Raw genomic sequence first — 23,718 nt, forward strand, 5'->3', positions numbered from 1 at the left:
CCCCCAGTGGGTCCTGTTGGAGCAACAGCACCTGGCAGCTGCTATTTCATATTCCCAATTCCTCTGTTCTTTTAAAGTGTCAAGGCTGCTATTTTCTCACCTTATCCCCAAGTTTCAGGATCACTCTTCTCTGATATTGGTACTGTCACAGGATAAACCTGTGGACCTTGATCCATTCTCTCCTTGGGACAAATCCTTTTCTAGGAAAATCCCTGAAGCCCCAGGTAAGTAGATTTGTGTAAAGGTTGCCTTTGAGACGTGGTCACATGTGCTCAAATCCTTAGAACAATTTAGATGCCTGCGGATACTTTTGGAAAAGTTATGGAGAAAAAAAAATAGGAAGAGAAATCAGGAACCAGAAAAAACAGGGTGGAATATGATAACTTGAGGACAGAGAATAAGAAGTACAGGTAACTTTGTGGGCCTCCAAATCCAAAGTAAATAGTAAGTAGTTGTAGTATTCCTCTTATCCATGTTTTCACTTTGATGCCCTCTCACTTGTTTTATATTTTGTTGTAAATCACCTTAGAACTTTTTTCCAAAGATGGCAGATTATAATAAATGAATAAAGGTAATTTATACCTGCCATATGGAATATTCAGCATTCTGAAGACATGAACATTGTGTTGAAAGGTGGACGCAAAAACAAAACAACCTTTTGGTAAAGATGCCTCTGACCAGAATTTGAAATACCAGAAAAAGAGATTTTTCAAATGAAAATCAACCCTGACCTACTCTGCGCATTGCAAAGTAGACAGAATGTGTGCCATCACAACCAAATTGAACCAAATCATAGCAAAACAAGCCCAGCAGGAAAGCAAGCATTCTGATGATTTGATGTGAGGAAAAAGATTTGGGACCCCAGGAACGAAAGCCTGAGAGAAGCGCACTGGGGGAGGTGCACAGCTTCATCCACGCGGGTGGGGACATTGTCGAATTCAATGGTTCTGGAAGATCCACCTCAAGGATACCAGGGAGGGGACTTTCAACTTTCTCTCCATGACACCCAGGACTATCTCTTTTGCTTATTCAACTCCTTCCTCCTCTGCTGAAAGTGATTTTCGATCTCATCAATTTCCCATTCTTTCCCCAGGAATCCCCCACCCCCACCCCCCACATTTCTTAAAAGTGCCCAGGTTCTTCCCAACTAGGGCTCTCCCTCCTCCTTTTTCCCTCTGTTCCTGGTCCCCTAGTCTCAGCTTCTACCTCAGCTTCTACTTCTTTTAGGAAGTCCCATCGCTTTCCTTCCAACCCAAAGGGGCCAAGTCAGGGGTGGGGGGCGGCAGGTGGATCTAGGGAAAGGCCAGGCAGCACCAGGGTAGGTAGATAGGACTGGAGGGGACCGGGCGCGCGGGGCCCGCACCCGGGGTGGGGAGAGCAGGTCCTGCCCTCCCGGGCGGGCGCGCTCGGCCGGCCCCAGGGGCGGTCCCAGGCCTCCCGCTCGCTGCCGCTCCTCGTGCCTGCTCCTCGTGCCTGCTCCTGCTGCTCAGTGGCTGGAGCCCAGGTGCCGGCGGGCAGGAGGCGCCCGAGGATGTGCTGCTGGCCGCTGCTCTTGTTGTGGGGGCTGCTCCCCTGGACGGTGGCGGGTGGCTCGGGCCGGTACTACCCGCACCACACAGTCCTGGACTCGGAGGGCAAGTACTGGCTGGGCTGGGGCCAGCAGGGCAGCCGGCTCGCCTTCCGCCTCGAGGTGCGCACCACCGGCTACGTGGGCTTCGGCTTCTCGCCCACCGGGACCATGGCGGCTGCTGACATCGTCGTGGGCGGTGTGACCCACGGGCGACCCTACCTCCAGGTAAGCTCGTCCCCTCCCGGCTCCCGCCCCGCCGGGGTGGTCCGGTCCCTACCCCGAGGATGGCGCGAGTGCAGGCTACCACTAGGTCTCTGGCCCCGGGCGAAGTTGCAAACCCTGGGTCCCTGGAGCCCCGCGCACTCTCACCTTCACGGTCAGATTCTGCACCACCGGAGCGGAAGGTGCTCGCGCCCGGACTCCCCACCTCCCTGGCGCGCGGCGCCCGGAGTTTTCGCCTCAGGAAGCTGAGCACGGTGAGCCCTGGCAGTTTTCCTTCTCTGAACACTTTTCTGTCCCAGCGCCCCACTTAGTAAATCTCCCACGTACACACCTGCCACGCAGCATCCCCATTTATACCCGATGGGAAAGGAGAGGGACCCCCGACCCCGCTTTGGACACCTAAGGGACAGCTCTGGGCGGGGGTCCGGGGAGAAAGCTTGGTATTTTGCGTTCTTGCAGTTTAGGGCTGGGAATCTCAGAACGTCCCCATCGCTGGCTGTTTTGGAGCCTCCGGACTCGGGGCTGATATCAGCTATATCATCCGCGAGATGAGTGAAAGGTCCTTAAGAATCGTATAAGGAAGTTTGTTATTCCGAGTGTTGTTTAGGACGCTGCAGACGCCTTCATTATCCAAGACCCTCTGACAAAGCCCCCTATTAAGCGGTACAAAAATTCGCTTATTTTAAAGAAGAAACAAAGTGTATTGATTTGCTTCGCAGTCGATTTGCTTTGAGGGGGGTGTGGAAGTGATACTGCCTATTCATAGGAGCCTTTACGCATAGAGGAAAGAAAGATCAGAACAGTTAGAATGATTAGGTGGTTAGGTTTCCAGGACATCGTTGTTTGATCCTGATTAACCTTTGGATTGTTGTGAAAGTACACTCTGTGTTACAAAAATGATCACAAAACACTCCCCGTTGCCGGAGAAAGTCCATATGAAAATTCCAATTGTCCTGACACTGTCTTAAGGCTTTGATAGTATGAAAATTAACGTTCTTGATGGACTTCTGAATATATTTCTCAGTAAATTTATCTGCAACTTCTAAGTTCAAGTTCCACAATGTGCTGCGGTGCCATCACATTTGGACCCCTGGGCTGTTGACTTTAGCTAGAAATAAAGTGACAGCAATAAAAAGCTCAAAACCACCCTATTGTCTATTTTTTCATAAATTAATTGTTTCCTCCCAAAAGAAGTAACGTGACTCCAATAAAAGAAAGTTATGAGGACGTCACTCTGCTGAATGTATACATTTTCTTCTTCTAAAGTATCTCAGACAGTAAATTTGTGAACCAAGCATTTGACCCCCAAATATGGGCCGCATGGACTGACTTACTTTTCTGTGACATAAAGTAGACAATACCTTACTTAAATACCTATTTTAGCCTATTGTAGGGTGAGGAGTGTATGTGCCCAGCAACTACCCTTGTATGTTCTGTAGAAGAGGGCATGAGAAATCTTAATATGGTGATATTGTACAAAAGGGCATAGTTCAAAAGTTAACTTGATATTATTTTTGTCAAAGAGTAGCATTTCTAAAAAGCCCACCCAATTTGATATTAAACACAATATTAAACACAATATTAATATACTGATTCAGTTTGCCTTAATGGACCCTCCACAAACAGACTTTGTTAAACTACAGAATATTTTCACATTGCTGGTGGTTCTTTACAAAGATTGTGTAAGACTTAATCAGTACTTTTTAGATTGATGTTGAGACATGGAACTTTTTTTTAAAAATTGTGAATATATACCACCGTGAGAATTGAGAACTGGGCACTTACCCAATATACTTAATGAGCAAAGGGAAAAAAATGAGTTTTCTTCTTTATCTTTATTTTTTATTCCACATGAAATAAAATCCTGAATTTCATATAGAAACATTATTTTCTTACTTGGTCAACATCCTTTACCATTCCATTTCCTTAAATATTCTAGCGATTTTAAATATATAAGATTATGCTAATTAGTTAAATGAAGTGTTTACTTAACATAGTTAAAAACTCTGATAACATGAAAGATACCAAATAATATAAAATAAACATGCCAATTCCAGCAGGATCATCCAGGCTATGTGATTCCATTTTCCAATACTTGAAATTGAATCTTCTCCTTAGAAACTATTTGAGATTCTTCACACACTACGATGAGAAGATCATCTTTAGCGACTACGCCAAAAATAAATAGGATTCTTAAGTACAGTGTATGTGATTTTGTTAGTTGACTTTGGATTTTGTATAATTTTTCTCCCAGCGAAAGCAGACTTTTTGTGGAACAATGAAAAAGCCTTAGCTCCCGGGGCATCAATATAAGTGCAGTAGCCACAGAAGGAAAATGGCATCAGGCTATGTGATGTGACCCAAGTTGACATCCCAGTCATGCCATCTTGTGGCTTTTCCACATTTTATTTCGTCATTTCTTACATAATTTTAAACATCATTTTAGGTTTTTTAAAATTGTTCTTTTCTTTTTCTAATGAGAGACGCTAAACCTGAAAACTAGGTAAGAGCAAATTCTAATTAACCACGTAGAGAATGGTTGACTAAATAGGTGTCACAAGCCTAAATGCCTCTAGAGGTCAGCAGAGAAATGGGTGGCATGGGATTGACTGGATCAGGCAGACTGTGACAGATAGTAGAGAGCCTTGAGGGAAAGTTTGGCAAGTGAGTTACTGTTACCGGGGCATATACACCCAATATTGCTAGTTTTTTTTTTTTTTTTTTTGAGAAAAGACAGAAATTCCTGTTGTATGTGTGTTTGTATGTGTGTGTGTGTGTGGTGTGTGTGGGGGGTGAGGAGCAAGAGAGAGCCAGCACAAGATAGAGACAATTCCAGTTTGTACAAAGTGTGAACATACACACATACAATTTCAGTTGGAATATATCCCATAGACAACGTATTCTGGAACCAAGAGGAAAAAAGCTAAGATTAATAAAGAATCAACCCAAATTATGAAAACCCATGAAAGGCAGAAATGAAAGTCCTATTTCTTTTTAGACCAGGTTCATTCTGTCAGGAAACAAGTCCAGTATCAGGGGGTTTGCCGGTTGTTTTTGCTATCCATTCTTATATAACAAACCACCCCAAAACAGTATTTTTAACACAATAACTCTTATTTTGGTCTCAGATGTGTAATGTGAGCAGGGCTTAGTGAGCAACTCCAAAAGCAGTGGTTGAAGGTACCTGCCGGCTGCTCACCTGAATGTCTGATGGGCGGTTGATGTCTTGGTGGGCGCTCACCCAGATTTGCAGTGGGATTGTGGTCTCTCCATGTGGCTCATTAACATCCTCACAGCATAGTGGCTGGTCCCAAGAGTGAACATCCCAGGAAGCCCAGGCAGAAACTGTATAGCAATTGATGACTTAGCCTTTGAGTCATACTGTGTGTCTTCTGCTCTTGCCACAGGCTCACCAATTCAAGAAGGAACACAGACACCACCTTAGCATCATGGGAATGGAATATATTAGTGTGGTTGTCCTTGGAAAATACCTTCTATCACACCCATCCTTACTGCTTGCCAGTCTCCTTCCCACCACCACTTTTGAGTGCCTGTGTACATGTTTCCATTTTCTTTCCATTCCACTTAAATTGAGAGGCAGTGTTTACTTATTCACTGGTCCCCTGACTCCCTTTCTTTCTTTCTCTTTCTCTCTGTAACCTATAACCCCCTACTCTCAAGAGTTAGTGAACGGTTGGTAAGTTTTCCACTGTCCTATTCCATACTCCCTTGGCCGCCTCCCCTCATGCTCTCCCCCAAATAAGAGTTCTGAACTTTGGCAATCCCATAGTTTTCAGTGGTGGCTGGTCACTAGTTAAAGGTTAGGTCCAATGAGACTCCCTGCAGAGGTCAGTGTGACATTTACCAGCAACCCTAGAGAGTTAACAACTTTATTTCAAAAAAGTTTTGCGGTACTGGGGAATGAACTCCAGGCTTAGCACAGGCTAGGCAAGTACTCTTATTCTAGGCTTGTGGTTAAAAAAATCAGATTTTGAATTTCCTTCCATCAAGGCAGCAAGCGTGGCCACCCTGAAAACTATACCTAGAAGCCTGGCATAGTTATGAAAATTTGCTCTGCCCATTTTGTAACCTCACTGACCCTGCCTGGGGATAGTACCTCAAAGGGTGGGTGACCAGATGACATCAAATGGGAAAGAAAAGAGAGAGACATTGCAGGTGTGAGGCCTGTCTTGGCATAATCTACCCAATAGATTGTTCTGGAACGGCATGGAAACTTCCTCTCTAGGATGCTGCAAAGGTCAGCCTGGACTCTCTTTCGCAGAAGGAAGCAGTCTGTCCTTTTGCCTTGGCTTTCCAAAACCTCACTATTTTGTCTCAGTGAATCAGCTCAACTCATTTCCCTGATGGATTCATGTCCTTTCCTTGTTCTTTGCCCCTTTTTGACAGAGCAACTCCACCCCCACCCAAACCATTAAGCAACTGTGAGTGCCCATTTGAGGCAAATAATCCGGGCAATGAATGCCCAGCCTGTGTAAGTGAGAGAAGAGAGCAGCATTGTGGGATGTGCCTGTTGAATTTGCACAAAAATGGATTCACCCTTCCTATGGGGGTATAGAGCACTCATGAATGGAGACTGAAACATATGTCATCATTTGTTACAGCCTTGCTTGTTGGCTGTCTCAAAAACTGAACCCTTTCTCTGCTGAGAAGTGTCTTCAGCAGCAGAGTAATTGCTGCTGGGCTACTCTCTGAGGAAGTGCTGGGAACTGATTTAAAATCACAGAAAACAGTGAGCATTCTTTGTGGTTAACGATGTGCTTCTTTTAAGCACACCCCAGCCAACAGCAACAAAGAAATGTTTGCAAAGCAAATTGAAAGCCGTAAGGGAAAGATGAAGAAAGTGTGCAGTCCTGACACAGCTCAGCTGCAGCTTTGTTAAGAGATATTTATAAGTCTTGGGATGATGCCCCCCAATTTCCAGATGAAGAAGGGACCTTTCCAGGCTTCATGCTTGGTGCATTAGTAATGGGGACACATGCTCCAGTGTTCGAATACATGCTGATGCTCTTCAGCTGTCTGCTTCCCCCTGGCAGAGTAGAGGATTTCGTAATTAGCCTGAGGAAACAAGTGGACTTAACAGCCAAGGAAACAATGCACCTGAATTGACAAATGGGGTTGAAAGTTTCAGATGACAAACAGCATATTTCTGGAGTCTTGGAAGGAGAAGCAAGGGTCCACTTCAAAGAAACTGAACGGTGGTTTAGTGATTCATCGTCTGTAATGGGGCCCTATTAAAATAAAGTTGCTGGCAAAAGGGATGAATTCATTACACATCATGGTATTTCTGGAAATGTTTGATCCACATGTAACAAGAAAAAAATAAAAACAGTGTACATGGATGCCTCACAATGCTTTTTATTGTAAGTTAAAACAAATACCTAATAAGGAACTTTTCAGCAAAAAAAAAAAAAAATTCCCTTAGGAAGCTTCTTCCAAATCTATATCTTGTTAACTTATTCAGAGTAGACCAAACAAACAAAAACAACAAAATTTCCATATAAGGAGAACATACAGCATATATGCAAATATTTCTGCAAAAATGGATAATTTTTATTAACATAGAATTGGGATCATGCATCTGAGTGCTTTACAAATAATGTACAGATCAAATATAATTTACTAATAAGTCTTTCTTATTCATTGAATGTAGCCAAAATTACAATTTTTATGCCACTCTTGCTTTTACAGATTAAATGTTAATGTTTTGTGTATTTACTTGCTGCCCTTTAGAACTCCAAATTTGGCAGATTCCCCTCAAACCTTCTACCCAATTTTATAGGTGAGGAAACTAAGCCTTGGGTAACTCCCAATATCTTGTTGGAGGCCACACAAATCCACAACCTGGATTTATTTCCTCTGAATCCTAGCTTGGTACCCTTTCTTCTTTAAGAAGCTTCCATCGAAACATATTCCAGTTTTCTTCTAAATAATGGAAGAACATGTATTTCCAAGTATTTCTCTTACTAATTTTTCCCACTATAAATGTTATAGAAATACATTTCTATGATATGATTTTTATGATGTTTCATTCACTAAATTCTTCATGTACACCTCACATTGTAATAAGTCCTTAAAGTGTTCTATCTCATATAATCATCACAATAGCTATTTGAGGTCACTAGCTTGTTTCTCTTGTTTTGTAGATGTACAGACCCTAGACTCCAGGTCACCCAGGATGGAAATCACTTGTGGTTTTCACATGGCCATGTCTGTGTAGTACCTATAGACAGATAATGAATATTCATTCATTTATTCAGCCAGTATTTATTGAATGTTCGTTGACTGTTCTAGACCAGGGACACAGCATTGAGTGAGATGAAATCAAGAGTATTTTGGAACTCATATTTTAGCAGTAAAAAATAAATAAACAAGAAACCAGGAATTATTAAGTGCTGTGCAAAAAATTAAACTAGAGTGATGTATTAAGGAGAGACTGTGACTATTTCAGATCAGTGTGCTAATAATCAAAACGCAAAGGAAAACACGGGCCTTAAAGTTTGAAGGTTGTCTTTGGAAGTTAACCATGGGGCTTACAATTCAAACTGTCACATACAATGAAGAAGATAATCTGGCATGGGCAACAAAGAACTCAGAAGACCTTCAATATAGGAAACTGTTTACCTGGAGAAAATATGATTAATATTTTTTCAAATGTATCCAAACTACATGAGCTCTTTTCTATTTGTGTGGCATTGTTACACTGATACTTAGTAAGCTCAACTAGAGTTTTCAAGCTCCAGAGTTGGTGATCTTGTAGTTTATTTTTTAATACTGGGTATGAAGGTTTTTCTCTATATCCCTTCTTATCTTTTAATAATAATGGAGAGCTGAAGGCCACTGAGGCTACATCAACACAACAACACATGTCTGGGAAGATTTCCATTTTTCATACAATTTTTAAATGAAAAATTTGAAATCTCCAGTTATTAGGAAAAACAGTATTGCTGCTTCTTTTATTTGCCTACAAAGTTTATGCATGAAACCACATTTATACACAGAAACCCATGGTAGATGCAGCCACAATAACAGTAGGTCTCTTGGTATCTTGTATACCTGGATCCCTTTGGACCAAGGGCCAGGGCCTAGATGGACTCACGCTGTGGCAGATTGCGGTCTAGTGATAAGCAGGCACAAATAGATAATTGAGAACTGTGAAGCATACTTCCTGTTCCTGTATCAGAAATTACCAAGCTCCTCTGCCCAGTAGAATCATTTAGGGCTCCTTTGAAAATTCCAATGCCTAGGCAACTTCCTACCTCCACAACCCCAAACCAATCAAAGTGCAATCTCACTTATTTGGACAAAAACATTAACATGTTTCAGGTTTCTCAGGAGAGTCTAACACAGAGACAAGTTTGGTAATTGCCGACTTTATGTGGTCAGACTCTGATAGGGATCCTGTGACTCAGCCTTCAGAAGCCGGGAAGATTGCTGTCCTAGGACGTGGTATACAAAGCAGGATATCATAAAGAGCCATTCACACTGACCATTTGATGTTTGGAGCAAGGGCTAGCATATGCTTGGATATATAACATCAGCTTTTTAAACAGAAAAATAAGTTGGGTTTTTCTGTCATGGAACACTTCTGAGATCAGTTTAATAAAAATGAAAGTATTTTAAGTATTTTCTCAAATTTACATGCTGAGACAAGAGCAGCAATTTTTAATCTGAGAATAGAAGTGAATTTCAAAATATACTGAAATAGGAATCTGTCCTCCCCATAGCCCTCTGCCATTCCTACACACCTTTTGCCAGCTGGTACCAGCAGCTATATTCTAAGCAAAGGGGTGTGTACCCACACAGAGTCTAAATTTTATCAGTCATGCTTGTTCGGAGGGTAACAAAGTAACATCATTTCATTTCATTAATAAATGAAAGAATCAGGTAGTTCTTAACTTGTGTTTAGTCTAGAAGAAATGTTCAGGTCTAAAGTCTTTGGTTAGACTGAACAGTAACAAAATGGACTCCCTTAGTATTTGGAAAAATTATCAAGTGTCATTCATTGCATAAATAGATACCCTTTCATTTTCTCTCCCATTCTCCAAGGTTGCTAATCAGCTGTGAAATGCCCTTGAGCTATAGTGGCAGCAGAGAGAAGAAGAGCAACAGGAGTGGTGGATAATTAGTATCTTATTAGGGCATGGATGGAACACTTGCAATCTGATGACTGTCCTTGCTGCCAAACCTTCCTGAGGTACCAAGAACAATTCCATGTGCTTGGCAGATGTTCAAGAAATACCTGCTGAATAACTGCTGAGCAGTTAAGAGCAGGAAATCTTCTAGACTTGGTGTGAGTCCCAACACCGCTTGCTGCTTATTCCTTGTGTGTCCCTTCTCAAACTCCTTAAACCTCTCGGAGGGAGTTTCCTATTGTTTGGAAGGGAGATCAGGATCTTGAACTTATGGATTATTGTGAGGATTTAATGAAATTGTCATAGAAAGCTCTTGAATATGTGACATGTCAAAAGTACTCCATAAATAGGAGGTATTATCATTGTGAATTGAAGACAAAAATTACAACTTTTCAATTTGAGAAAAAGGTGTACATTAAATGTACAGAAGGGGGATATAGATAGTTTTTGAGAGATTTCCAGGATGAGCTTTAAGTAATTGGTTTGTGAACACTTTGCAGTCATTAATGAATAGAGACCAGAATGCTGTCAATAGACAAAGTTTAGAGGGCAAAACTGCATTTCCTTTTGCATTTGATTTGCTATGCCAGTAGATTAGGGTATTAAATGTTGTATCTGAGTGATAGTAAAGTATTTCGCATTGTTTTGCATGATCACCTTGTTGACAATGGCTTAATGAAACTGAATTTATAAATATATAACACCCAAACCCAAAACATATTGCTAGACTGGCTGCATTAGGTTACAAAGTGAGGTTAAAAGCTAGTGATATAATAAAATAACAAATGAAAACTACAATTTAAAAATTCATTTTGAACTGGACATGTCTATAATTCTAGCAACATGGGAGGCTGAGGCAGGAGGATCATAAATTCCAGGCCATCAGTCTCAACAATTTAGCAAGCCCCTAAGCAGCTTGACAAGACTCTGTCTTAAAAAAAAAACAAAAAACAAAAAACAAAAAACAAAAAAAGAAAGATTGGAGATGTAGCTCAAAGAGATCCAGCACTCCCAAGATCAATCCTCCCCCCAAAATTCATCATGAATGTAAGGGAATTTCAACAAGTTGCTTCAAAAAACAATTAGCAATATATGTACAGAATGTGTCACATTGTATTACATCAGAATTAATATGTAAAGGTCTAATTATTAGTTCATTTATTTTAAGTTCACTATGATGTGGCCACTAAACACATAGATAAATGAAATATTACCTTATAATCTCTACTGTTCACATCAAGGGATGTAATATTGAAATAGCACTCCATCCTAGGCCAATCACACCACAGGATCCCTTCTGGGAACAGCATTGTTAAAGGACAAGTGGATAAATGGGAGCATTTCAAGGTTGAAATTACTGGAAATCTGAGCATCAGAATGAGACTCTACTGGCAGTATTTTGCCTGGAGAAACAATGATTACAAAGAAATGATCATTGTCTTTGAAGTAGTGGACAATCTTCCTCAAGAAATAATGAATAAATACTATGTATTATTTCCCAGTAAAATGGGGGAAAAAATAATGAATAGATCCTAAAGGTTGGAAGATTTTTACTGAATATAAGAAATTCGTTCCTGACAAACCATTGGAATTGAATGAGTTGCCTTGTGAGGCCAGGAGCTTTGTCAATGTAAGTGTAAATACTTTGTGATCTCTTTTTAAATTGTTTGTTCTATTTAGTTACACATGGTAGCAGAAAGCATTTTGATTCATTGTACACAAATGGAGTACGACTTTTCATTCCTCTGGTTGTACACGATGTAGAGTCACACCATTCGTGAAATCATACATGTACATGGGGTAACGATGTTTGTCTCATTCCACCATCTTTCCTCCCTCTGCCTCTTCCCTCCCCTCATTTCCCTCTACACAATCCAACATTCCTCCATTTTTCCCTTACCCCCTGTGATCATTTCTTTAAAAAATATTTTTGAGAGAAATCTTCCTTGGTTGGAACCAGGATTAGTCATTCTTCAGGTTCACTTCCAACTTGAGTGTGATGCTGAAAATAACTTCACTCTACACTCATGCTTTTAGGTTGCTCAAAAAGTGGACAGAAGGGAAGATAGACACCACAAAACTGTATATGCTGCTTTTAAAACTTGTTTCAAGAAATACACCTGTTCTGTGCGTGCAATGAATTGTCCCAACGACATGAGAGTATTTAATCTCCTTCCCTGTTGTAAACTTTAGTATATTTAAATTACTTATAATGGCTATGTATTAATTTTGAAATCGAAAGAATAACAAAGAATAAAAGACTATTTTACCACTTGCATATACTCAAAGCAAGAATTTGGAGGACTTCAAGAGCAAAGGCAAATGTAAATTTGGTGAGTTTCAAAGCCCCTCCCCTGCTTTCCATTGGTGCATTGCTTTGCCTTCTCTTAGACATATTCTCACTTCCTGAACTACCCACCCCAGTATTTGGTAGACTTTTCAAACTTAGTATGATTTACTTCCAACATGGTTTCTTCCTGGCCTTCCCTATCTCAGTAAATGGCACTTCTTGTTAGCTCCAGTCAAATAATAAGGGATTGTTCCTATTCCCCTTCCTTCGCCCTTTATCTAAAAACCCACCTTCATGAATGGATGAAGAAAATGGGGTAACTGTACGCAATGGAATATTACTTAGCCACAGAAGATTGAAATTAGGCATTTGCCAGTAAATGGATGGAACTGGAGACAATCATCTAAGTGAAATAGGCCAATCCCCCAAACCCAAAGTCCTAATGTTCTCTCTGATATGTAGATGCTGACTTACAGTGTGGGGTGGGGGGTGTGGAGGTTCACCAAATTGTACAGGGGAGAGTCGGGGGAAGGAAGGGAGATGGGAGTAGGAAAGACAGAAATGAATCAGACATAACTTTCCTATGTTCATATGTGAATACAAAACCAGTGTAACTCCACATCATGTACAACCACAAGAATAGGAAGTTATACTCCATGTATGTGTGATTTGCCAAAGTACATTCTATTGCCATGTATAACTAAAAAGAACAAATAAAAAATTGAAAACAAAATAAAAACCCATCTTCAGGTTCTATTGACTTTTCCTCTTAAATGAATCTAAAACATGTCCACTACCTCTCAAGCTTGAACCTATGGGACCACCACAACACTCCCAAGTATCCCATTCATATTCCTCCTCTTCATTGCGGATACAGTAGCCACAGTAGTATGGACACACCACCCCCCCAGGACAGAAGAATGGATGGAATGAGTGAGGAAGACAGGGAGAAGAAACAGCTTTATTCCTTGCATGAAATGATCATGGACAGTTAAGACAAGTTTAAATTTAGATGATGGGATAAGGCGAAGAAAAAGAATATTCTTGGAATGGTCAAACCTGAATTTGTTTTTCCTGCTGAAGTATATTGTTATAGACAAAGAATAAATGTTTTGATTTTATTATGTACCCTTGAAAATCATATAATTTAGCCAAAAAGTATGAACTTAATCAATCCGAGAACTAAAATGAGATGTTTGGCTGTGGCAGAAAATCCAGGATGTGTCTTTCATAAGGTGGCCTTCACCAAACTCCCAGGGTGCTCAAGTGCTCAGGTGGGTTCATATTTTGATATTTTGATAGATATTTGAAAGATCCCTTATTAGACCGAGAGAGTTTCTGTTTTGTCTGAAGTGGTTTCTAAAGCACAATTCCCTTCTATTTTGACATTCCATTTAGATTTCTAAGATTAACGAAGAAATGACTTTTTAAAGCTATTGAAATCTGAAGATTGTGCTTATATAGGCTGTTTATACAGCTTTATGATATTTTGAGGATCAAAGATTCTCTTTTTCATGAAAATATTTATTATTATACTATCAATATTATTAAACTACCATAACACTTATTATAGAAATAGATAATACAGACAAATGTTTGAAGTAACAAGGCTTTTGAGATTTAGAAACAGAAGAAAAACTGTAGGCACCTGTTGAAGAAAATGATGACAGATGGTAACATTTTTCTCAAGGATTGTCCCACAGCTGTGCTTACATTCAGTTCTTCAAGCTGAACCAAAGTCTATTCATATGTTTTATTACACCCATAAGAGTTTTCAATTCATCCTGTTTAACACAGCACCAGTCAAAGCTCTATTCCATAGCAGAGCTTTTTTTAAGAGGGACAGAAAAAAAGACTGACAATGAGTGAGAACCAATTTAACATCTGTGTAATCATGATTTTGAACAAGGGGTCATAGCAATCTCGCTGATTATCAAAGCCGGCTTTTTCAGTATGTTGTCTTAGTTTGAAAGTGACGGTATTCATGCTATCATGTTAAATGATAAATTTCAACTTCCTGCCAACTTGTGCTGTTGGTGACTTATTTTACAGTTGCCACACAGCATTTTAAAACCTCGATTATATATTTCATAATTTTTTCAAAGCATAAAAGATTCCAATGAAAAATGTATTTTGTGAGAACATGTTTCAGGAGAAATGTTTTTGTGACACAGCAGAATACTAACTTAATTATCAGGGGTTAGTCACTCAGATTTTCAAGGTCACCAGGGAGTTTTTTATCTAGAGAAATATAAACAAGTTAAATACATGATCAATATTTATTCCACAATGAAAGTAAAAAATAATACCTCAGTGACAATCCATGTTGAAGCTGAGCTAGGTATTTCAGTTAAACATGATTGACGTGCACATAAAGTCATTCATATAGGGTAACTACTTCACATTTCACTTTTCAGAACATTAAGATGATTTAAGTATAAATTAACATGATTCTGCATATCAACTATTACATTTACATTATTAAAAACTGACATATTTGCCAGGCACAGTGGCACATGCCTGTAATCACAAATGAATTTGCCTTCTCTTAGACATATTCTCACTTCCTGAACTGCCCACCCCAGTATTTGGTAGACATTTCAAAGAGATTTCAAAGCCAGCGTCTGCAACTTAGCAAGACCCTATTTCAAAAATAAAAAAAATAAAAAGGGCTGGAGATGTGACTCACTGATTAAGCACCCCGGGTTCAAGCCCTAGTACAAAAGCAAAACAAGACAAAACTACAATTTTTATTTTTTAACTCTTTAAAAATTTTTACAGAATCATGATCTTTGAATTCTCCCAACCTCTTACTACCATGAAGTCCATTCTCTTAATGATTCTTAATGGAAACTTTTTATTATTATTATTATTATTTTTATTTAGCTTTTAATGTTTTACAGACTACATTTTGATTCATTGTACACAAATGGGTACATAATTTCATTTCTATGGTTGCACACAGTGTAGATTCATACCATTCGTGTAATCATACATGTACATAGGGCAATGATGTCTCTCTCATTCCACCATTTTTCATACCCTCTCCCTCTCATTTCCTTCTACATATTCTAAAGTTCCCCCATTATTCTCTCATTCCCCACTCCCTACCCCCATTATATATCATTCTTTACTTATCTGGGAATACATTCGGCCTTTGGTTTTTTGGGCTTGACTTATTTCGCTGAACATGATATTCTCCACTTCTATTCATTTATTTGCAAATGCCATATTATTCTTCTTTATGGCTGAATAGTATTCCATTGTGTATATATACCACAGTTTCTTTATCCATTCACCTGTTGAAGGGCATCTAGGTTGGTTCCACAATCTAGCTATTGTGAACTGAGCTGCTATAAACATTGATGTGGCTGTGTTACTGTAGTTTGCTGATTTTAGGTCCTTTGGGTATAAACCGAGGAGTGGGATGACTTATTTGTCAATATTTTGTTATATAAACATATATGATCTATAAAATATATATTTTAATATATAATATGCATATATTTATGTGTATTTAATATTCATGATATAATTACATTTTAATAGTGACTATGACATTAGACCATTCAATGAATGTGCACTGTGATCCATGTTCCCATTTTTATTTGAAAATTCCTAGAATATTGAGTAGGAAGATGGCTGAGGAATAGGGTTCACAGAGGACATACACGGAGATCCATTTACAAAGTGAAACAGGGAGTGGAGGTAATTTTAAAGGTGGAAATCAGATATACTAAAAATGCACTGGAAAATTCCTTAAATATCTCATAAACACTACATATTATTGTTTTGTAAATATCAACTTGTAGGTGACTTTATTGGTATTTGAACACTTATTTGGTCAATGTTGTACTATGTCCATTTCATTCTTCAGTTTTGTTTTATTTTCTTTCTTAGAGAACAGTCATAACACAATAATTAACCCATTGGTTATTCACTAGAATAGCATTCTCCCTTTGTCAAACTGTCAGTAAAACTCTTAAATTCATCCAACATTTTTTAGGCTTTGCCAATCTGCATCTCAACAATCATCATTTCAAGACAGAGCATTCTTTGAGTGGCTTGCTGTCTGTTTTCCTTCTTTTTCTTCCTCCCAGGAAAAATAGTTGAATGGCATGAATTTTAGAACCCAGAATTGTTTCTTGGCCTTTTTTCTTTCCTGTTACCTCATGTAATTTGCTTTAAGATTTGCCAGTATGTACTTTTGCTGTATAATTTTGATACCATTAAAGCTGTATTTGATTGATGTCCATGTATTTTCTTAGTACCAAAGGAAGACAAAAGGTACCACTAAGGAATACTTGTGTTCCATCAAGTTAAACTGGTCCTCCACCACAGAGGCATGACTCTCAGATGACAGTTCTTGCATTCTTTTATTTTCAAAGTCATTTCCTCATTCAGGAAAAATAGATGCTTCTTTTTAAAGTACATATATTCAAAGAGCATCTTCATTATGCATGTCAGTCTGGGGATATAAGTTAGAATATATTCTTAAGTATGGTTTCTCTCAGGTTTTTTCTTATTACTCAGAATAGGTAGGCAATGCCTTCCTTGTTTGAAAGGATTTCAGAATTGTTGCATGCATAAATTCTTTTTTCTAAATACTGATGTCAGTTTCCTAAGATTCATGCCCACATAGGGGTTAAAAGGTTATAACAGCATTTCTGAATTTCAATGCCAGATGTGTCTCCATGGCAAATCATGTGGCCCCAAATTCATTCTAGCATCTGGCTAAACACATTTCACACCAGGTCTTAACCATATGTAAATATAATTGAGAGCAAGAGTGAAAATAGTGTATCATCTTGCTTTTTTGGGGGTTCCATTTACAGTGTGAACAACTGTTCTAAAGGTGCATATTTATAACTGGATTAATGAGATTAGCTGCTTCTAGTCAATTGCCACATGGTTGAGAAGATAATTCAATGTCTAAAATATATCACATGCATCCTACTTGGGATGTAAATAGAGGAATAAGGATTCAGAGAAGAAATGATTACTTCCAGTGGGAAGGATCAAGGAACACTTCACAGAGGAAATCGAATGGAGTATGAGCCTTGAATGGAAGGGATTCAACAGATGAAATTCATGGAGAGGGTGTCTCAGTTGCCTTAAGAGAGTAGGAGAGATGGAGAGGAAGGATGTGAACAAAAGCAAAAGCCTGGAAAAAGGCCTGTATTTGAGGGGAACAATAAACAGATGTTATGTGGCAAAATCAAACAATAGATAACCTGAAAGTCCAGGTCAGGTTGAATTTTAGTGAATTACAAATCTAGATTTTAAAATATACTATATATTAGTGACTACATTGCAGTAATACTTTGAGAATGATTTTCCAAGGAAGATATTGACAGAAGTAAATGGTAGAGTCTGAACTAAGATGGAAATCAAAATAAAATAGAAGCACAAAGTGTGTTTTTATTTCAAAGGAAGTGTTGATAGGAAACTTTCTGTGAAGATAGCAGTATTAGCAGAGAAGTTAAAGAAAACTGCAGTTTTGAATTTGGATAGCTGGGAGTTTGGCAGTAAAATTAAAGAAAATCTGGAAAACAAATCTTACAGGTAAAGGGTAAATATAATTTTGGACTTACTGCATTTGAAACAACAATAAGACTTACAAGTGAAATCAACTTTTGGATATGTAATACTGAGTTAAAAGTGATGATTTAAAACTTGAAGTAGGTGAGGTTACCAAAGGGTAAAATATGAATACAGAAGATTACAATGGCAAACCAAGAATTTTGTTAGGGATTGGGAGGAGATAACGGAGCCAGAGAAGAGATGAACTGTCAGAGGTGAACAACCAACAGTGGGTTTCTGTAAATAGAAAGCAGGTTACCTTGGTCCCAGGGTTTCTTCCTAAACTTGGCAAGAATTTAGTGTTTCATTATTCAGTATGATGCTGTCTATGGACTTTTTAGAGGTATTCTTTATAAGGTAGAGACAAACCTATTGCTAGATGACTGAGAGATTTCTGCCATATGTCAGTGTTTTCAAATGTTTTTTCTGCATTTATGGAGATTATCATGATTTTTCTTTTTTAGACTTTTAATATGATGAATTGTGTGATCACTTTTTAATGTTTAAATAAGTCTGCAGTCATGATATATGATCCTTTTTTATATTGTTGGATTCTGTTTGCTAAAAGATACTTCTATTTCTGTTTTTAAGAAAATCTGCATCTAGGTCCAATGAGAGGTTTTCAATGTATAATTGTTTTTTTGTGATATCTTTGGCTTTGGTATTAGGGTAAGGCTGGAGTAAAACTAATGATTGGGGAAGTGCTTCCTGTTCTTTCATTTCCTAGAAAAGTTTGTGAGGGATTGATATTATCTCTTCCTCAAATATTTGGTAAAATTCCAGGTAAATACATCTTGGCCTAGAATTTTCTTGTAGTAGAGTTTTTACCTATAGTAAGTTGTAGGGCTATACAGAGTATCTGTATTTTTTGAATGATTTTTACCAGTTTGTGACTTTCAAGGCCTTGATTTCCCATCTGAATTATCCATTTCTTTTGGCACCAAGTTATGTATAATATTGACCTTTTAATGTCTTAAAAATCTGTTGCGACGTTTCTCCTTCATTTCGTTTTCTTTTTATCTAATCTGTTTTATTTATTTTCTTTTCCTGCTTTCTTTTACATGGAGTAAGTTTTATGATTCCATTAAGGATATTTTCTAGGATATAAAGAAGCTAGGGCAGGAGCTTTCATGTATTATAGCTGAAGTACTCTCACTAAGGTGAGAGGTGAGAAGTAAGCTCAGGGTGGAGGAATGTTGGTATCCTGTAGGGAGAAGGTTTAGAAGATATGTTTTGGGAGGCCTCCTGGGAAAATGAGATTAACCTGTGAACTAATGAGGGCCCAAGTTGAAGTAAACCTGTGAATAAGCATACGGTTTGGATAACTAGATAGAGTAAGATCGAAACTGAAGCTATGTCTCCAGAATAGGCCCTAAAATTTGAAAAATGAGAAAAATTATGGTTCAATTACAGTGATGGTTAGATTAGCTCACATTGTAATTTTAGTTTTAATAAGATCCCACCATATTTCCCCTTACTAAGTTTCAAGACATCTACTTGTTTTGGACAATCCCATTTTCCTCGGAGTCTAGAACTTTGAAATAGTTGACAACAGTCTTTTAATATAAGGTACTATTTGGTTTGCACAAGGTAGATGAGCTCATGGGATTGCAGCAAAACTGAGTGAAGCTTCTTCCATTTCCCCAAAGCTAAATTATCTGAAAAGCCATAAAAAGGTAGAATAGCTGGAAGGAGTTGGTGCTGTTGAGTGGAAAGAGAATGAATGGAAAATTGGCAAGCAAGCTAGAAATTTTGTGGAACTAATGGTTTTGGAAACATTTGCAAGACTAGGATAATTATTCTACTCTTTCTACTGATTACGATTTCTCTTTTGTTTGAAAAAACTGTGATTGCATGAATAATGTAATAAAATCTGAGTTTAGTGTAAAGCATTTAGTTGATCTAAATCTTTGTTCGTAAGCATTGTTATTTCATTTCCTACTGACAATGTGTGAGATGAAAATGGGCACATCTCAGTCCTACTTCATTTAAATTGCTTTAACAATTACAGCCTGGTTCTCAGAATAAAAATTTTGTCAGAACCCAACTTTAGCTATATAAAGGTAACATTTTCTGTAAAACAAAATGAGCAAAATAAAAACAAAACAAAAAACCCTAATGTGACTTATTTCTGTAGACAGAAAAAATAAACAAGAATGAAAGGACCTATTCCATTCCAACAGTGTCAACTACAGTGTAGAATAGTAAAGGTACAACCTCAGGTCAGACTACCCACATTTAATATTGCCTTTATAATTTCTCAGCTGTAGAATGCTGGATATGTTGCTTCCATGTCTATCTGCAAAAATGGGAAAATAGTTTTATCTCATAGATTTCATATGAAAGTTAAATGAGTTAATACATGTAGTTTGCCTAAACAGGGCCAGGTATGTAGAATGTACTCGTAAGTTGTGGTTAATGTTACCAGGGTGAAGTAGTTTGTGGTTGAACATATTAAAGACCTCAGATATTAAATTTATCCACACTTGATAATTACCATAAAAAGGTGCTAAATGTACCAAATGCCATCCATTTGAGGGTGACTTTCATAGATAAATTTTTTAAGTTAAGTTTTTTTTAAAAAATTTTAGAGTCAGAAAATTTACTGATTTGCAAACATTAAGATTTTAATTAATGAACTGTAAGATTTTTTTTTAATAAAGTACTTTCTCAGTCAAGAATATTAATCAAGTCTTGGGCTGGAGTCGTGGATCAGTGGTAGAGAGCGCTTGCTTAGCTCATGTCGAGCCTCAGCACCACATAAAAATAAATAAACAAAATAAAAGTATTGTGTCTATCTACAACTAAAAATTATTTTTAAAAGAATATTAATCAAGTCTTAAAGTACATTTTAATATTAATAAAAGTACTTATATTCAGCATGTACATTCTAGAACATTTTACAATTTGTTTCAAAAACAAGGTATAATTAGGTACTAATGTTGTGCCCAGTGGCTTGAGACCCCACAAAGACCACCAGAGACCACGATCAATGCAAGCAACAAAGAGTCACTTATTAGCAAGCTAGAGCCTGGTCCTCTGCGCACTTGGTAACCGGTGACGCTAAGAGGCCCCGAGCCCGTGTTTGGCAGGGTTTTTATAATGAAAGGCAAGCAGTTTTACAGTGCTCTTTTTGATTGGTTAACATATAAAATTGCATACAAAAATTGTTATTTTAAGTTCTAGGTCACCCTGACCACTGAGAGGAGGGTGGTCGTTATTTTTAAGTTCGCTTTTGTGTCAGCAAAGTTTGCTTTTGGGTCAGCCTGACAGCTAGGGGAAGGGTGGTCGGTCACCTGGCCCTTACAGATAAAATAAGGGACGAAAATACTTTGCGGCTTTTCTGAGGGGTTGAGGACAGTTTGGGAAAAGCCTCATATTTACACAAGTGCAGGCTTTTTCTATCTTTTCACTAAAACGTATAATTAAGGCAAATTTTGCGTGTTACATTAGTGGAAGTTAACAGCAGCATAGCTCTCAGCATAGCAAGCCAATGGCACAGGGCATATGGAAATATTTTGGGGGAAAAATAAATTATGTTGCCAAAGAAGAAAGCAAATTAGCATGGAATGGGCAATAACCATGGTAGGCACTCTCACTATATTTCATTGATTTATATTCCAAAATCTAGAAATAAATATCTATCGCCATCCTTCCTTTTACTAATGTCAAAACTAAAGCTCTCAGCATTTGATTTCAACAATTCTGAAAGGCTATGTATGGAGACAGGAAGGGGACAGATCCTAGTCATTGGATCTCAAAGCCCATGGTCTGTCCATTGCACTTGTCTGCCCACCCCCAGAAGTGGTATGTACCTGAACAAGTTTAGAATGGAAACTAAGGCTGAGTCACAAAAACAAAACTTCCCTAGATTTCCCAATATCATGCAATTTGACTACTTCCATTTCTTTGCCTATTTTCTCATTACCTTCTCATAATATGCATGCTCCATTAAAGCTCATTCTGAATCCTTTCCAGGGGTCTCTTCGTTTTAATGAAGGGTGAAGGGATGCTTCACCAGGTGTAATAGTGGAAAGAGCGCTGATCTTGGGGCTGATTCTGGCTTTACTGCTAGCTTATTTCACTTTGGGGTAAGATATTAGTCCCCCTCTTCATTTGTACAATGAAGAAAAAATACTCAGTGACCTGAAATGCTCATTCTTTTTAAAAATTTTTGATTGATTGATTGATGGATTGATTTTGATGCCAGAGATTGAACCCAAGGGCACTTATCACTGAGCCATATCCCCAGGCTGTTTTTATTTATTTAATTTTTAAAGTTTGAGACAGGGTCTCTCTAGGTTACACAGAGCCTCACTAAGTGGCTGAGACTGACTTTGAACTTGCAAACCTCCTGCCTCAGCCTCCTGAGACTCTGGGATTATAGGCATGTGCCACCGGGCCCAGCTCATTCTTTTTTCAAAAATGTTTTATGATATTATAAATCTATCCTCTCTTTTCTTGGTGGGGCCCTGGGAAGTTTCTAGGACTCACAAAATGAGTCTAGATAAAACACTTTGCAGTAAGAAAATCCAGAATTGTGGTTTTAAGGTTCCATAAATTCTCTGAAATTCTTTTCACTCTGTACTTAGAATATTCATTTTTTTTAATGTTTTCGACAGGATTATTTTACAAATGCAAATAAAGAGTTGAAAAAAGATACTCAGCAAGATTACCACCTAGAGTATGCCATGGAAAACAGCACACACACAATAATTGAATTTACCAGAGAACTGCATACTTGTGACCTAAATGACAAGAGCCTAACGGTAAGGAGACATGAATGAGTGCATGCTTGAATAAATTGTATCATTATAATGTGAGACACTAAAGAATAAAAGGAATAAGTACTGAAAAATAATCATTGACCACAAAGTCACATGAATTGGAGGCTATTTCTGAAAATCTCTTCAGAAGCTAAAAAAACCCCCCTAATACTATAAATTTCAGTAAAGGTAGTTTTGTGTGATTTTAACATTTTGAAGAGCCCTTTAAAGTTTGTATAAACTTACTTATAAATTTAAATTCTCTGTAAAATTTAAAAATAGACAATAGATAAAACGTTTGATGAGATATATTACTCAAGAAAGAATTATGATTCCAAGTTCTAGAATATAATTCGTCTGATTCATAACTGATTTATCTTTGTAAATTTCTAAAATCAAGATGAATAGTCAACTAATTATAATCACCTACTGGCATACTATATGAGAGTTCTTATTTTTAGCTTTCATGCAAAATTAATATCTTTATGCATACACAAGTTAAATATTTGGAGGACATGTAATTCATGTGGCACTTTGGAAATTTCCATGAATTGCTTGCATTAATTTCATTTTGCATAGACCAATAAAAGGATCTTTTTTATTCACTAAATTTGAGCTTTAAAAATGGGAATATAAAAAATCTGAAGTCATTGTGATTAACATTCAGCAGAAGGAGTAAAAGAGGACGAAAGAACACACGTGGATTACTTTTGCGTAAAATACAGTAGTGCAATTATACTTTAATTGGAATAGTAATTATAGTCATTCACTTATTAAGAAAGAAGAGAGCAAAGAGAACATTTAAAATGAATAGCTTTTGCTTTATTGTCCATTTTCAAAGTTTTATTACAAAGATCTGGCCAAAGCACCTTTTTCTGTGGGAGGAAGGACTGAACAGTTTCTCTGTACCTGATCAAACCTTTCCCAGGACACATCCCTCTGAGCAATCTCTCCTGGTGGTTCAGTGGAAACCAGTTTCATCTGATAGTACTTTCCCTAGTTTGGTACCCCAGTCCCTCGGAAATTCCCAGGAGTCATAAAGTGACTACTGATCCACTTTGTCATAATAAAGTCCAGAATCAGAAATTCCTTCTGTATTTGCCCTTTCTATAAATTCATACACATGACTGGAAA

At 38.0% G+C, this 23,718-nt stretch overlaps 1 protein-coding gene across 1 annotated transcript in view; it reads left to right on the plus strand.

Annotated features, from left to right (window-relative positions):
- Window positions 1-1,058: 1,058 nt before the first annotated feature.
- The window catches only part of Moxd1 (monooxygenase DBH like 1), a 79,314-nt gene continuing 56,654 nt past the window's right edge, over window positions 1,059-23,718 (plus strand). Inside the window, exons 1-2 of the mRNA XM_047557751.1 lie at window positions 1,059-1,795; window positions 22,441-22,587. Of these exons, the coding sequence (XP_047413707.1) occupies window positions 1,532-1,795; window positions 22,441-22,587 (411 nt within the window). The 5' untranslated portion in view covers window positions 1,059-1,531. The remainder of the gene's footprint in view (window positions 1,796-22,440; window positions 22,588-23,718) is intronic.

The sequence above is a fragment of the Sciurus carolinensis genome, chromosome 7 (assembly GCF_902686445.1).
Source record: "Sciurus carolinensis chromosome 7, mSciCar1.2, whole genome shotgun sequence".
Classification (NCBI taxonomy): Eukaryota; Metazoa; Chordata; class Mammalia; order Rodentia; family Sciuridae; genus Sciurus; species Sciurus carolinensis.